The sequence below is a fragment of the Carcharodon carcharias genome, chromosome 37 (genome assembly GCF_017639515.1).
Source record: "Carcharodon carcharias isolate sCarCar2 chromosome 37, sCarCar2.pri, whole genome shotgun sequence".
In the NCBI taxonomy this organism is placed as follows: domain Eukaryota; kingdom Metazoa; phylum Chordata; class Chondrichthyes; order Lamniformes; family Lamnidae; genus Carcharodon; species Carcharodon carcharias.
The window spans coordinates 8,714,578-8,728,040 of record NC_054503.1 but is presented as its reverse complement, the minus strand read 5'-3'; the positions used below and the strand labels follow the sequence as shown (position 1 = coordinate 8,728,040).

The window sequence follows — 13,463 nt, the reverse complement described above, 5'->3', positions numbered from 1 at the left end:
AAGATTTTAGAGTTCATTATTAAGGATGAGATTTCAGAATATTTGGAAGTGCTTGATAAAATCGGGCAAAGTCAGCATGGTTTCATCAAGGGGAGGTCATGCCTGACGAATCTGTTAGAATTCTTTGAGGAGGTAACAAGTAGGTTAGACAAAGGAGAGCCAATGGATGTTATCTACTTGGACTTCCAGAAGGCCTTTGACAAGGTGCCGCACAGGAGGCTGCTCAGCAAGATAAGAGCCCATGGTGTTAGAGGCAAGGTATTAGCATGGATAGAAGATTGGCTGTCTGGCAGGAGGCAGAGAGTAGGGATAAGGGAGTCCTTCTCAGGATGGTGGCCGGTAACTAGTGGAGTTCCACAGGGGTCAGTGTTGGGACCAGAACTTTTCACTTTATACATTAATGATCTAGATGAAGGAACTGAGGACATCCTGGCTAAGTTTGCAGATGATACAAAGATAGGTGGAGAGACAAGTAGTATTGAGGAGGCAGAGAGGCTGCAGAAGGATTTGGACAGGTTAGGAGAATGGGCAAAGAAGTGGCAGATGGAATACAACGTGGGGAAGTGTGAGGTCATGCACTTTGGTAGGAAGAATAGAGGCATGGACTATTTTCTAAATGGGGAGAGAATTCAGAAATCTGGAGTGCAAAGGGACTTGGGAGTCCTAGTCCAGGATTATCTTAAGGTTAACTTGCAGGTTGAGTCGGTAGTTAGGAAGGCAAATGCAATGTTGGCATTTATTTCGAGAGGACTAGAATATAAAAGCAGGGATGTGCTGCTGAGGCTTTATAAGGCTCTGGTCAGACCACATTTAGAATATTGTGAGCAATTTTGGGCCCTGTATCTCAGGAAGGATGTGCTGGCCCTGGAGAGGGTCCAGAGGAGGTTCACGAGAATGATCCCAGGAATGAAAGGCTTAACATATGAGGAACATTTGAGGACTCTGGCTCTATACTCGATGGAGTTTAGAAGGATGAGGGGGGATCTGATTGAAACTTACAGAATACTGAAAGGCCTGGATGGAGTGGACATGGGGAAGATGTTTCCATTAGTAGGAGAGACTAGGACCCGAGGGCACAGCCTCAGAGTAAAGGGAAGACCTTTTAGAACAGAGATGAGGAGAAACTTCTTTAGCCAGAGAGTGGTGAATCTATGGAATTCATTGCCACAGAAGGCTGTGGAGGCCAGGTCATTGAGTGTATTTAAGACCGAGATAGATAGGTTCTTGATTGGTAAGGGGATCAAAGGTTACGGGGAGAAGGCGGGAGAATGGGGTTGAGAAACTTATCAGCCATGATTGAATGGCAGAGCAGACTCGATGGGCTGAATGGCCTAATTTCTGCTCCTATGTCTTATGGTCTTATTAGTTGCCTATTAATTAATATTTGATCTATGTTGATTTCAGTTTGTTACAGTAAAATTCTTAAAAAGTGAAATCTTGTCCCCTGGTTTATTTCTGTTGCCGTTTAGGAAACTCATCTGTTTTTAAAGATATCTGTCTGTGAGGATTATTGTAAGGTTGTTTGGTGTCTCACTAAGAGTTATGGGGGCTTGTATGTTTGAACATAAATTGTTTATTGGTGACTATACATATCCAAGGTACTGCTTGTTTAGGAAATTGATCTATTTTTAAAGTGGACCTGTCTCCACGGGGATTGTAACAGTGGTATTGCTGATTGTATGAACTGAAGGAACCTTTTTGCATTTGGCGATATTGGGCCTTCAAAAGCTGAACCATTGTAATACAACTTGACTTTGGTTTCATTCTTGCTTTAAACCAATCTGCAAGACAAACTAGTGACAGACTAGGTTTGAAGAGCTGAGGAGAAAACAAGCTGCTCTTTCCCAACTGAGAGCACTGAGGCAGTATATTTACGAATAGCATTGTGGCTATGTCAGAAACCCACACGAGTCCGATCCACTGTGAAGCTGAAACTTGAACTCGCAGTATGTGGGTAGTTCTGCTGAGAATTTATTGCTGCGCTAAGTGGCCTGGGACCACAAAATGTCAATCCAGTTGAGTTCGGCAATATTAAATATCTCCATGCTGGTGTGGCTGCTGTGATCTTACTTTAACCTCTCGTATCTACAATGGCCTTAGCTCCTTTCATAGCCTGCTAGCCCTCTCTAAAAGGCTTGTTTTTGACAGACAGCTACAGGCTGTGATTAACAAGAGTAAGAAATGGCAATAATTGTAGAGGCTGTACTCTATATTTTTGATAAACCTACATTCCAGATTAGTCTATACCATTATCAGAAACATCATGGGCAGAAATTTCCCCCTGTCTGAGGGGTTGTATGGGGGCAGGCAGGTATGAACACGATTGGTGCCTCCCGACTGGGGCTGCGCCGCCATTTTATGTGGGCGGGCCAATTAAGGCCCCCCCAGCGTGACACTCGCCCAGAAGCACAGAGCGCTCCCTGTGCGGTCGGGGGCGGTGGAGGGGGAATCCCTGAGTTGGGGTCTGTGCTCTTTCGTGCATGCGCGCGAAAGAGTGCAGAAATCTTGCCTCAGGGAGATCTGTTTAAGTTTTTAACATCCAAATAAAGAAATTGAAAATTTTTAAAAGATGTCCCCTTATGTGACAGTGTCACATAAACTGGTACATGTCAATGAATTTTTTAAAAAAAATTTATTTTATTTTTCAACACTTCATGAAACCTCATCCCGCCTGTGGATGAGGTTCCATGAAAAATGTGAAGGCTGCCAGGGCTCTTCGCCTGCCAGCCAACCTTAAGGTTGGACGGGCAGCTCATTTAATTATTTCAATTAGTTTTTAACGGGCCTTAATAGGTCATTGACAGTTTGATGCGTGTGGAGCTGACTCAGCTGCACGCCTGCCAAACTGAAAATCTAAATGATGCGCAGTGATGTCACGACACCCGCCTGACGTCACCACGCGTCATTTTACATGAGGGCGGGCCCCGGGCGGGCCCCGCCCTCACTCACTGACCCAAAAATTCTACCCCATGTGTAAAGCTGAAGGACTGTGGAGGGCTTGTGGTCAATTTAAATTGCCCGTCTCTGGGACATTGGTTGGCTTGAAAATTCAATGTCCTCACAGTAGGTTCCCACAGATCTAACTTTATTTATTAGCACTGGAACCAGAAATGACATGAATCCTTGTCAGACTTGGCACTGGAGTTGTCTGATGCGCACAAGAGACCTGACAAATGTCACTCATCAGGAGTGACAGTTGCCTCTGTGTTTAAATATCCAACGTATTCTGATGTGTCACTCTTGAACACAGTTTTGCATGCTTAACCATATTGCTGATTGCAAAAATTACCCTGACATTTCTTTCGTGTTGACATTGCTGCAAGTGAGCTCTGCATTTGATCCTCAAAGGGTAATTGCTTTCAATTTTTTGGATGTTACTCCCACCAGTAGAGATAAAAGGAAAATACAAAAGACATTCAAGAATTTGGAACCGTGCAGAGAAAAGCCGTAAGGATGATCACCAGTTTTTGCGGTCTCAGTTATCAGGAATGACTGAGGAAATTGGGTTTATCAGCCTTAGAACAAGATGTCCACGGTGATCTTGTAGAGGCACATAAGATAGCTAACTGAAAGGTAGAAATAAATTTGGACTATTAGTTTAAATTAAATTGCAAGAGTAGAGTAAGTGGACACAGGTTTAAATCAGTAAAAGCGTATGCATACTTATTAGGACCTATGCTCAGAGTGGAAGATAAACATCAATGTAAACTATCCCACTTCCCCATTGTAATTTCTATGCAACTGTCCATTGACAGGACAGCTGAAAAGGCAATCCATGGACAAGAATGCATGTCTTGGCTCTGTACAAAGAAACTGATCTGTCAGATATTTTTAGCAGACCAAGAAGTTTCACTGGAATTTTTTGTGTAAAATTGATTTACCAAGGCTTCTAAGATGACTGAAGTTCAGCAAAGAGCCTGTGTCACATCTGTACTGATGTATGGAGCTAGAACTTGGGATTGCGAAGATGAGAGTAGATTAAGTACTCGAAGGAATGCAGACGGAATCAGGAAGGAAGATTGTGTTTCAAATATAGAAGTGTGGATTAGACTTAAATAACTACTTGTAAGCAATATGAATGAAAACACTTCATTTGTCTGGTCATGTGTAGGGTGCCAAAAGAAAAGCTGGCAGAGCGAAGCACTGTATGAGTTCAAAGGAGCGGAAAAGAAGGAAAAGTTTGTGCAACTTTGTAAATTGAGACTGGACTTGCTGATTTGCTAAGTATGTTTATAGACTTCAAAAATTTAGGCTGATGCTCCCATACAGTATTGAAGGAGTGCAGCACTGTCAGAGGAACCGTCTTTTGGATGCAACATTAAAACTGAGGCCCCATTTCTCCAACACAAACACTCCTTTCAGGTGAAGCAGCGCTTCACTTGCACCTCCTTCAATTTGGTCTATTGCATTTGACGCTTCCAATGCGGTCTCCTCTACATTGGGGAGACCAATGCAGGCCGCGTGACCGCTGTGTGGAACACCTCCGCTCTGTCCGCAAACATGATCCAGACCTCCCTGTCGCTTGCCATTTCAATGCACCATGCTCTCATGCCCACATGTCCGTCCTTGGCCTGCTGCAATGTTCTAGTGAAACCCAATGCAAACTAGAGGAATAGCACCTCATCTTCCGATTAGGCACTTTACAGCTTTCGGGACTTAACATTGAGTTCAACAACTTCAGACCATCCTCCTCTATCTTCACCCCTTTTTAAACCCCTTTTTCAAAATTGATTTTTATTTTTTATCCACTTAGTTTTATTTTTATTAATTTATTCATTGTTTTATCCCTTTTTTATCACCCCTTTTTATCCCATTTTCTATCCTTTTTCCCCACCACTGGCCCCTTCCCCCACCTCACCCCTAAAAGGGCCACCTGTTACTTGTTCCATGTTCTTTCACAGAGTGCTTACCCTTGTTCTGCTATTATCACATCCTGCTTTCTTACCTTTATGCCACTATCAGCACCTTCTTAAACCATTACCATTCCCTTTGTCCTTTTGTTCATGACATCTTTGTCAATCTCTCCTTTGCCCCCATCTATTGCTGGCCTTCTATCCAGCTTCACCTGCTCCACCCCACTTAAACAGTATAAATTTCATCACATTTCTACTTCTCTTTAGCTCTGAAGAAGGGTCATATGGACTCGAAACGTTAACTTTGTTTCTTTCTCCACTGATGCTGTCAGACCTACTGAGTTTTTCCAGCATTTTCTGTTTTTGTTTCAGATTTCCAGCATCCACAATATTTTGCTTTTACCCCGTTTCTCTAAGGTGGACATAAAAGGTTTAGTGGCCCTCAAAGAATAGTAGGAAAGTTAGCAACATCACAAAACAGGTTTTCTGGTCCCCTTCTGTTGTTTGTGCACAAATTGGCTGCCATTTCCAACATTACAATAATGATTACACTTCTAAAGTACTCCATGGTTTATAAAGTGCTTCGGGAAGTCCTGATGTTGTGAAAGACAAGTCTTTTTTTATATGAAAATTACAATCTTTAGCAGGAGAAAAAGATCAATTGATTCTTTGAACCTCTCACTTTTACCAAGACCATTCTAACCTTCCCACATTACCCCTCAGCTCCATTTGTCCCTGTGTCCCTGGAAGTACATCAGATTGCTACTTGGGCCCATTTACACTGGCCATCTAGAACGACAAACTCAGAAGCACATTGTTGATGCTTGTGGGAGCCAACAGGTGTCTCAACATTTGACAGTGTCCTGTGGTGGGACCCTGTACCAATGCACAAAACTGCTTTTAGACATCTGATAGTGCCACTCTTTGTTAACCGCTGGGACAGTGGGGGTGGAGTCATGGTTTCCTTCACTGACAAATTTAAGTCAACAAGTAAATGTGAGAGTTAGCTAATTCAAAATGGTGCTCCCAGCCTGAGTCCTCACCCACTGGGAGCGTGTATAAAGAAACTATGATTGTGCTTTCTGTGATTTTGCACCTGGGGCTATTCATTTGCAGGATGACCCTTCATGGGTCTACGTTTTTGATTAAAATTAGTGAGTGGATGAAACTGTAGCCTGAGGAGGTTTGTGACAATATTGCATGGTAGTTTGTAGTCAGGCGTTCTTTCCTTCCAAACTGGAAAGCACCTACTTCAAAAATATTTCATTGATTGTACAGTGCTTCAGCATATCTGGAGATTGGGATAGGCAAGATATAAATGCAAGTTTTCTTTTACATAGTATGGTACATAATTGAAAGTTCTTCAGAGTACTTGAATTCTATTTACTGGGAAATAGTTTTGCCCAATGAAAATTTATGCATTGGAATTCAGTGATTAGATCCAATGTGTTTATCATAATTTGAATTCAGGCTTCAGCCTGTGTTTATGGATACTGTGTGTTGAAATGTGCCAAGGCTAAGATGAATATGTTAACTTACTTTTCCCTCTTCTCCTTTGCAGCGAATTGTTCACTGGTGGGAGGTGGAGGAGGTGAGTATTTTGGATTTGATCTTTATACTGCCTACTGCAGCAGAATAATTTTACTTGTACCTACCTCAAAGGGAAAATTCAGACAACTTGAACTGTAAAAGAATAGTCATGAAATGGAACCATCCAGTCACGTACGTGAGTTTGTATGTGTCCATTGAAGTCCAAATTTTTAAGCCCTTGAACTGTATTAAAAACTATTCTGTGTAAAATTGATGTGAAGATTCCCTTTAGAAGCTAAAAGCTCAGCGCTGGTAAAAGCTCAGCACCACTATGTGAGAATGGATGATTTTTTAATATTTTGGGGTATATTGAGTTACTCTGTAAAGAAGGTGTGTGTGTGTGGGTGTGTGTGTGTGTGTGAGATTTCATTAAGCTGGGCAGGAGATTGATAGGATTCAGGTTGTCTGGGAGGTTTAAAACATGAAAAAGATCGAGGTGTTAAGTTTGAGATACAAGTAAATAGTTTAGATATAACATTTGCATTTTTGGATAAGTTGAGAGTTTGTTTGAATATCAAAGGGGAGTCAGAGGTAACGAGAAACAAGTTTGCATCTTGCAGGAGTTCCATAAGTAAATAGTAGTGGGGAGATATTTTAGTGACTCAAAAGCAAAGACAAGATAGAGATATAAAGATTTTAAAACAAAAACAGAATTACCTGGAAAAACTCAGCAGGTCTGGCAGCATCGGCGGAGAAGAAAAGAGTTGACGTTTCGAGTCCTCATGACCCTTCGACAGAATTGAGTTCGAGTCCAAGAAAGAGTTGAAATATAAGCTGGTTTAAGGTGTTTGGTGGTGGTGGGGGGGGGGTGTGGAGAGAGAGAGAGAGAAGTGGAGGGGGGTGGTGTGGTTGTAGACAAAAGCAGTGATAGAAGCAGATCATCAAAAGATGTCACAAACAACAGGACAAAAGAACACATAGGTGTTAAAGTTGGTGATATTATGTAAACGAATGTGCTAATTAAGAATGGATGGTAGAGCACTCAAGGTATAGCTCTAGTGGGGGTTGGGGGGAGCATAAAAGATTTAAAATATTTAAAAATAATGGAAATAGGTGGGAAAAGAAAAATCTATATAATTTATTGGAAAATAACAAAAGGAAGGGGGAAACAGAAAGGGGGTGGGGATGGAGGGGGGAGCTCAAGACCTAAAGTTGTTGAATTCAATATTCAGTCCGGAAGGTTGTAAAGTGCCTAGTCGGAAGATGAGGTGTTGTTCCTCCAGTTTGCGTTGGGCTTCACTGGAACAATGCAGCAAGCCAAGGACAGACATGTGGGCAAGAGAGCAGGGTGGAGTGTTAAAATGGCAAGCGACAGGGAGGTTTGGGTCATTCTTGCGGACAGACCGCAGGTGTTCTGCAAAGCAGTCGCCCAGTTTACGTTTGGTCTCTCCAATGTAGAGGAGACCACATTGGGAGCAACGAATGCAGTAGACTAAGTTGGGGGAAATGCAAGTGAAATGCTGCTTCACTTGAAAAGAGTGTTTGGGCCCTTGGACAGATTTTATATGGGAAGGGTTTGAATTTCAGAGAGGTGCGAGAACAATGGAATTGGAGATGAAAAGGGAAAAAGATAATTCAGAGTTACTGTGGATAGCTGGAGGAGTGGTTTGAGCTGTTGAGATATGGGAGCTGAACCAGGAGCTGTTAGCTCTGGGCTGGGAGAGGATGCAGTTTGAATCAACCATCCAGTCAAGCCAGAAAAGTCTTGGGCTGCAACAAGCAGTTTTATTCTGAAGTGGATTCCACTGCAGAGTAGATGAGGATAGAGGTCATGTAGTATACCTTTATTGAAGTTAAGGAGTTTGCCTTGTGTAATATCACTGGATTTATTTTATAGTTAACATTAATAAGGGAGTGTTGCCTGAAGGTGTTTATTTGTAAGTTTGACCAAGTCTTTTTGGGAATGTTTTGTAAGACTGACCTTAATTGGTTAATTGTAATGTTGTGTGCTTAAGTTTTCTTTTACTTTTGTTAATAAAACTTTTGCTTTTAATTTTTTAAAATCCCAGAAGTACTATTGGACCTCTTACTGCTGAGGTTGGTACATCTTCTTCTTGTTTTCAGAATACAGAAGAAAGCTTATGGCCAGTAAGCCAAGTTTCCCCCTGGGATTTGGTTTGCATAGCCATTAACACAGGCTGTGGTCATAACAACTATAATTTCATAAATACCCTCAGTATTAATCTTTCTCCTTCAGAACATTGACTGATGTCTTGAAGCTTTTGAAGGGGTTTGGTAGGATAGGCATGGAGAAGATTTTTCCACATGTGGGGGAGTCCAAAGACAAGGGCCATCAATATAAGATAGTCCCTAATAAACCCAATTGGGAATTCAGGTGAAACTTCTTTACCCAGAGTGGTGAGAATGTGGAACTTGCTCCCATAGGGAGTGGTTGAAGCGAATAGTATAGATACATTTAAGGAGAAAGCTGGATAAACACATGAGGGAGAAAGAAATAGAAGGATATGTTAATAGAGAGATGAAGAGGGGGTGGGAGAAGGCTTGTGTGGGGCACAAACACTAGCATAGAGAGGATGCATTGAATTACCTGGTTCTGTGCTATACATTGTTTCTAATTCTATGTTTGGTGGCTTGTGGCTCCACTGAGTAACTTGGCAGAACTTACTTTCTGCTGTAAAGGAACTATCATATTTTTCCTGATATTGCTGTGGGATACTTTAAAGCAGGCTTATGTTTGCGTGTGTGTATGTTTCTGTGTGTATGAATAATTTAAGTAAACTACAGACTATTAGACCGCAAGGTTTGAATCATCAAAGGGGTTAAGTCTAAAAACAGGTATTTGAAATGCTAATGGGCGAGCTAAGTAAAATGGAATTTGCATTTTTAGATAAAGGGAGATGTTGTTGGCTTTTCAAAGGGACATGGTAAGATGTGTTATGACACAGCAGTTGGTAAAGGCTGAGTTGTTTACATCCCAGAGGGAAACTTGAACAACTGTCATAACCTATATTTTCAGTTGATATGTTTGAGATGCAGCTCTGAATTCAGGAATAAAACTGCCAAGCCTCAAGAGTTTTTTTTTATACAAAATTAAATTACACATTTATTAATTTAACTAATTAAACACATATACATGTCTACAAATTACTACCATAATAACTTTAAACAAATCCCCAAATTAATCACTCCCAGGTAAATCTTCACCAAGGCAACAATAACCTATAGACTTTAAACAAAATACTGCGGATGCTGGAAATCTAGAACAAGAACAAAAATACCTGGAAAAACTCAGCAGGTCTGTCAGCATCTGCGGAGAGGGATACAGTTGACGTTTCGAGCCCGTATGACCCTTCATCAGAACAGACTTTAAACAGACACCAGGCAAAGCACATTTGACCGTATGAATTCAAAATGAGGTTCCTTGTAATTTGATTCCTTTGCAGACAGTTGTAGGATTACAGGCTGGTTAGATGTTACATGATCTACGCACACAAACTCCTTTCTGTATACATCTAGCTTTTCCTTTGAATGCAAATTTTCCATTATATTACTAGGTTTTGTTTTAATTTTAACTCTCCCAACAATAATCCTTTTATTCCACCAATTTTATTAGTAATATAAACACACTGCTTGGTATCTCCCAGCTAGGTGCAAGATTTTACCCATCCTCTTGAATGGCTTATTCAACAAATGCAAATTGATTTTACCATTTAACTTACATTTATCTAATTAACATCTCAAACTACTATACATCAAAGCACTCAGACTAGCTGGCTTTAATCCAATCAAGACACACACAGATACAGACCAGAAATTAAAAATAATTTCCAATAACATTATACGCATTAACATCTCTTCATGACAGATGTTTACAACTGGCAAGACAAATAAAGCAAAGTTATTACATTTATTTTTCCCAAAATTGCTAGCTATAATGCAACATTAAAGATTTTTATATTCTGGGAAAAGTAACTTCCAAAGACAGGTTGGAACAATGGAATTTACAGAGCAAAAGAGAGAAAATATACTTTAAAAAATATGTAAAGCTGTATGGGGTGTAGCTGTATGTGAGATTTTGACTGTGTGAAACAGACTTGTGAAGAAGCAGCCTCTAGCCACCTCAGAGAGCTGGGATTGCTTGTTCCAGAGTGCAAAGTTTTTTGTTAGAAGCCTTAGAAGTCCATTGTCCAGTGAGAGGGAGAAAGAAGTGGTGAAATACCTCCCTTTTTGAAACAGTGGGTGCTTGTGGTAATCTTGCCGGATATTTTATAGATTAATAATCTATTTTGGAGTGTTGCCTGAAAGGGTTGTGTAGTTGAGAGTCTAGTTAAGTATAAATCTTGTGGGAACTGTTATAAAACTAAATGTAAATGTGTAATGGAAATCTTCTGTGTTTAAGTTTTATTTTCTATTGTTTATAAATGCTTTAATTTAATCTTTAAAATCTCTAAAGTTGGTTGTGGACTCATCACTTCTGACTTCAGTGCACAAACCTCCTCATAATAAATACAAATTGCAAAATCATTGTGATAGTGTGGCCAAGTTTCCCTCTGGGATTTGGTCAGCCTGTTACGTACCTCCTGCCATATCATAACATGCCCATGTGTCGTGCAGGAGCTGACAAATGGATCGGAAATAACAATGTAAATATCAATGACTTTACAAACATACTACATAACCAGGCCAATAAAAATAACTGTGTAGTATGAATCATGTGTGGTACTTTCTCCGCTTTAGAATAAATAACAGTTTCAGTCTGAGGAATACCATCGGTCCATCTACCCCATTGATCCACACTATTCTCTTGGTGAAGTTCTTATAATCCCAAAATCCACTTGCTGTAAATGTCCTGCAGGTCTGGATCCTTTTTGAAACCATTGAAGTTTTCTTGCAGAGGGTTGAACCAGTGGCTGTTTAGTAAAATCATGTTAACTTAGTTCAAAGAGGAAAATATTCTCCAGTATAGTTCTCTTCATAGCTGGAGTGGTGAATGCATCCTGAAAAATGCGATAAAGTTTATTTAAAAAGCTTATAAGTAGCGGTCTCCTTGCTCAGGTTAAGTTAAAGGTTACAGTGACTCTGTAGCTACAGGAGCATTGTAAAACATGATGTTACAAAGTCCAGTTTCTATTGTAGCCCTATGATTTAATTAGAGATTAATTGTTCTTCATGAAGAAGTTTGCAGAATCGCAGATGCTTTTCAATTCCTAGACCCAGGTCAGAACCCACCATCCTTTGTATCTCATATGTTTTTGATGTTTTGCAGTGTGATGTCATCCAGTGGGATGGATGTGTGCTAGATTTTATTTCATTCGGGATCTCCAATGACATCATCGCCATAAATCAGATGATTCATTGCCTTATAAGGATTGGAATGTTTTCTCATTTGATACGCAGTGCATTACTCTGCTGCTAAGGCACTGCTATGCTCTTTTAATGTCACATTTACTAATTGTTAAGCAAACAGAGGTCAACCGCAGTTTAATTTTTTTGCTTATCTGGAGTTTTGAGGATTGGAAAAGTTTGGGCATTGAAAATCAGCAGCACCCAGTCTTAAAAGACTGGACTTTTCATTTATTTTACAAGAGTACTTCTTGGAACCACCATGGTACAGACAATCTGCCTCCTATGTCAGGAGTTCTGTTCCTCTGGAAATTGTTTTCTTTTTAATGTTTTTGTTTTGACATGATATAAAGAACAGTGTAGACAGTGTACCTGTCTCTCACTCTTGAGTATGCATTAAAAGGACTTCTGGTGGTGACTACTCAAAATGTTTAACTTTCACAAAAACAGGATTTTAAAAAAACTGAGTGTAAAAATTCAGCAGTGGACACACCATTTGATCCACATGCCAATGTAGCTTTAACTTTATATGGAACTTTTGAAAACAGGGCGACCTAGGAACTGAAAAAAATATCCTCAATATCATGTTGCCATCCAACTCCTCCCCTATGACTCTTACTCCTCCTGCAGATTGATTTAAGATGTTTCATTACATGAAAGGTGGCGAATGGATGTGAGGTGGTGTTAAGACTGCCTCTTTAAAAGAGAGCAAGGCAATGGGGTTTCCCATTTGAGTAAAATGAATAAACCTGAAGTTGAGTGAGCTGCAAAGCTAGTGAGGAGGATGGTGAAGCATAGAGGAGGTAAGGAAAATATTGATTTGTTTCTGGAAAGTCACATTCCTTGGGGTTCCTGTCTGTTCTCTTGGGACTTTCATTAAGATCAGTAAATGTTATTGCTTTATTAATTTTAAAGAATTTGATGGTGCAGCAGGAAATGAGTGAGTAGAGGAGAAGATTTGTGTTGTCCTTCTCCAAATAGTCCTTATATGAATTAAAGGCACAGATGGGTAATAAATTTATTTTGTGTTTCGATTATTGTAATAAATCATAAAACAGATTGCTTGGCTCTTTCTTGCTGACCAACAAACTAGTTTGACAGTGGTTTGATTTATCTCAGAAAGTTATAGCACCTGCAAGTGCTTTCCTCTATGTTGTGCTCACTAAAATGTTTGTGTAAAATATTCAAAGTGATGGTAAATTAACTGAGATTGTGGCTAATGTTGATGCACTGTATTTAAAGTTGTCAGGAAAATATTGAGCAGTCAGTCAGTTGCAGTTAGTTGGCATCTCTGAAATATATTGTGGAAGTTGCATTTTGCTGGATTAAGCTAGAGACCTTTTGTTATATTAAGTAGATAACGCTTCCACTGCTATTTCCTCAAGAATGTCTTCTGTAAATGATAATTAACCACATTTATTAATGACAGAGTAACTGCTTTTATGAATTGTAATTTAAGCACTCCTCTCCCAGATTTTTACCGCCATCCTGTGACTCCTTAGTTGGAAGGTAAGATGGTCCAACGTATGAATGCTGTGCAGACTGCTGCTTCTTCTCAGTGTGTCAAGAGATCCACTGTGGCATGGTTTAGAATCTCACTCTGTAGCCAGTTTTCTCTGCCTTCCTTTTAGACAATTTATTCATAACTGACACCCTATATAGCAATAGGTAAGCGCACCATTGAGAGAAGAGCCTTCAAACAGTGGTACATTTATT

General features: G+C 40.1%; 1 protein-coding gene across 1 annotated transcript in view; it reads left to right on the top strand.

Moving 5' to 3' along the window:
• The window catches only part of LOC121272970 (ADP-ribose glycohydrolase MACROD1-like), a 904,756-nt gene that overhangs the window by 272,141 nt on the left and 619,152 nt on the right, over positions 1–13,463 (top strand). The window contains exon 4 of the mRNA XM_041179876.1: positions 6,415–6,444. Within this exon, the coding sequence (XP_041035810.1) occupies positions 6,415–6,444 (30 nt within the window). The remainder of the gene's footprint in view (positions 1–6,414; positions 6,445–13,463) is intronic.